Source organism: Nannospalax galili, unplaced genomic scaffold (assembly GCF_000622305.1).
Source record: "Nannospalax galili isolate Female #2095 unplaced genomic scaffold, S.galili_v1.0 scaffold708, whole genome shotgun sequence".
In the NCBI taxonomy this organism is placed as follows: Eukaryota; Metazoa; Chordata; class Mammalia; order Rodentia; family Spalacidae; genus Nannospalax; species Nannospalax galili.
This window is the reverse complement of record NW_008358110.1, coordinates 722,507-725,749: the sequence shown is the minus strand read 5'-3', so window position 1 is coordinate 725,749 and position 3,243 is coordinate 722,507. Positions and strand designations below refer to the sequence as shown.

The 3,243-nt window shown below is 42.1% G+C and overlaps 1 protein-coding gene across 2 annotated transcripts in view; it reads right to left on the bottom strand.

Annotated features, from left to right (window-relative positions):
- The window catches only part of Gk5 (glycerol kinase 5), an 88,323-nt gene that overhangs the window by 11,117 nt on the left and 73,963 nt on the right, over positions 1-3,243 (bottom strand). For both annotated transcript variants that reach the window (XM_008856346.3, XM_029557819.1), the window contains exon 12: positions 796-890. In XM_008856346.3, coding sequence (XP_008854568.2) covers positions 796-890 — 95 coding nt within the window. The remainder of the gene's footprint in view (positions 1-795; positions 891-3,243) is intronic.

Genomic DNA, 3,243 nt, shown 5'->3' with positions numbered 1-3,243 from the left:
TTTCTTTTTTTTTTTTGGTCTTTTTGAGACAGGGTCTCCCTGTAGCCCCAGCTGACCTGGAACTCGCTATGTAGACCAAGCTGGCCTCAAACTCAGAGATCTGCCTGCCTCTGCCTCCCAAGTGCTGGGACTAAAGGTGTGTGCCACCATGCCCAGCAGCATTATTTTTCTAATTCTCAATGGTATAATTCCTCTAGGTAAAGAATGTCTATTTACTAATACCACCCCCCCCCAACATACACACTCATAAGTGGCCATTTTATAACACAATCCTAGGTCACATTTAAAAGTTCTACAATAAACCTGGAGATTTTTAGGTTGTAGGGGATGGAGCTGACAGCAGATGGAAGGTGAATTTTGTTAGCGCAGGCCAAATTTAGGGGACATCCTGCTCTCTTACAGAATTTGTGCTATGTCAGCACAACTTCTCAGTCCTAGAACGAACCTTTTACATTAGTTCTGCTCAATGCCCCAATTTTTCAGGTAACAGTGATAAACACATAATTTGGGGTGTGACAAGAGGACAAACTACTTGCAAATGCCATTAACTTAAATTTTTTTTTCTTTTTTAATGTGTATGAGTGTTATGCCTGTATGTAAGTGCACTCGTGTCATGCAGTATCCACAGAGGACAAAAGATGGCATCAGGATCCCCTGGAACTAAAGTTACAGATGGTTGCTAGCCACCATGTGGGTGCTGGAATTCTAATCCAGGTCCTCTGTAAGAGCAGCCAGTGCTCTTAACTGCTGAGCCACCTCTTCAGCCCCCAAATGCCATGAACTTTTTAAACATACCTGTAATCCACTAAATGATGGGACAAAATACACTCCTTCTGAATCTTCCAGGCTCAGGGCCATCTTTTCAGTCTCAGCAGCATCTGTGAAAAGCTCTGCAAAAACAAACACATGAACAACAACAAATCCTAAAACAAAAAGAAGGGGTTGGGGACAAACAGAATTACATTATATGACTACTAGGTACAGCGTCTCCCACCTTAGGACTGGAATGTAAAATGTTGTTCACTTAAAAGGGTCAATACAAGCTGGATGTCTTTAAACCCAGCACTTGGGAGGCAGAGGTAGGCAATCCCTGTGAGATTGAGGCCAGTCTGGTCTACATAGTAAATTCCAGGCTGGCTGGGGCTACAGGGAGGTGCTGTCTTAAGAAAAGAAAAGGAGGTCAGCACAAAGATCATTCTGTCTGACCTATCATTGTACAAAGGTTTACAACAAAGGTTTGGACAAGGGAGATTCCCTGAAGGTCCTTTTAGGTAAGCTTTATATGTGGCAGGCCATGCTTTAAAGATATTTGGGCAATGTAACTAGTCTATGTATGTTTTTTGATATTATAGATTATTCTCAGTTGGGCATGGTGATTTATACTTGTAATCTCAGTGCTTTGGAAGGCTGAGGCTGGAGAATCACTCTAAGTTCAAAGCCAGTCTGGGCTACATAATGAGATCTTGTCTCAAAAGCAACAACAACAAAAAAAATTCTCCTTGGGCTGGCAAGGAGCTCAATGGTACACTGAGTGGGTACTTTGGTGTATTTAGTATTATACAGTAGCCCATGGGTTCAAAACTCAATACTAAAAAAAGAAAAAGACTAATGACAAATTACACATACAGTATAGCTAAAAGCTACACAATAAGAAACAGTGCCAGACAGGAGAAACCTTCCTTTGAATTGTTTACCAGGGTGGTCCAAGAGACTCCCCAAATTACACAGGCTATTGCCACAGTCCTTGATGGCCTCCCAGAACTTGAAGGCAAGGACCCTACTGCTGAAGACAGGACATACTTTGGACACAGGATTTAGAGCAATGAAGCTGGAACTGAGCTGGAAGCCTCCTCCCCTGAAGGCCAGCTCTCATTGTTTTGGAGAGCACTACGCAAGCTGGTACATCAATCAATGGTCCAACATGAGCCTCAAGACCAAATAATCACATCAATGACCAGCACAGCACACAACGTTGGTTCAGTAGTGGCACTTTTACCTTGGGGGCAATCAACAGCTATCTAATTGGACTAAAAGCTCACTCAATAGGAGGAAACTCAAGTGTGGTACTGAAAACATATCCAAATACAAATGGCTGGAAAGGTCACAGATCTTAGAGAAAAACCCCAAGACCTTCACATCCCTAGACTAATGTAACTTCTTACTATGTACAAAATACATATCTTTATATTTATAGACAAATATCCCAGTCATCACTCAACAAAGAAGCTTCTTTTGCATCAGATGGAGACTGTTACCAAGTACAACAACTGGTCACACGTAGACATTGTAACCTCTACACCTAAGGCTCATGGAATACAGAACAGAGGTAAAGAAGACACTAATGAATCTCTCAGTTCTCATTAATGAAGATCCCTCATGCTACAGAGAGCCAAGAACACAAAAGGTCACAAATGGCCAAAGCACAGAGATTAAGAGACTTTAGAATGGTGGTTCTTGGACAGAACTCCTATATAAAACTTCATTCACCCAGGACTCAGGGAGCATTGCGGAAGAGGGGGTGGAAAGATTTTAAGAGCCAGGGAGGAGATATATGACCATATGGAAATAGAGTCCTACAAGCTCCTGGGACCCTGCTCATATAAACCTACAGCAATGGTGTCAGCATACACAAGTCCCATGCAAACTCAAACAAATAAAAACCCAGTATAGAACTGGGGAAATGGACATTAGACCCCAATCTTAGCTGAAGAAATACTGGCATTCCTACTGGGCGAGGAAGAGCTGATCTTAAAGCAAGGGGCTCTAGATAGGCTTACTAGACCTCAGTACTAGAACTTCAAGTAGATGAACTACATTGTACTGAGGAACATCTGGGGACACTAACTTGACACAATAGGCCTTAACACAAATGACAGAATGTATGAATTCCAGTGGGGGTGCTATGGGATGGTGCCAGTGGGGACAGGGGTATAAAGATGATTGAGATTGAGATGTTCTATATGAAATACACAAAAATTCAATGAAAATAAAAATTCTTTTCAAAAAAGCAAAAGAGGGGCTAGAGAGATGAGTCAGCAGTTAAGAGCACTGACTGTTCTTGTAGAAGACCTGGGTTCAAACTGCAGCACCCACGTACCACACATACACACACACACATACAAACACACACACAGAGAGAGAGAGAGAGAGAGAGAGAGAGAGAGAGAGAGATATATTAATTAAAGTTTTGCCACAACAAAGGAAATTATTATCAGAGCTCATCTCAAATAAGCCACAGGGGGG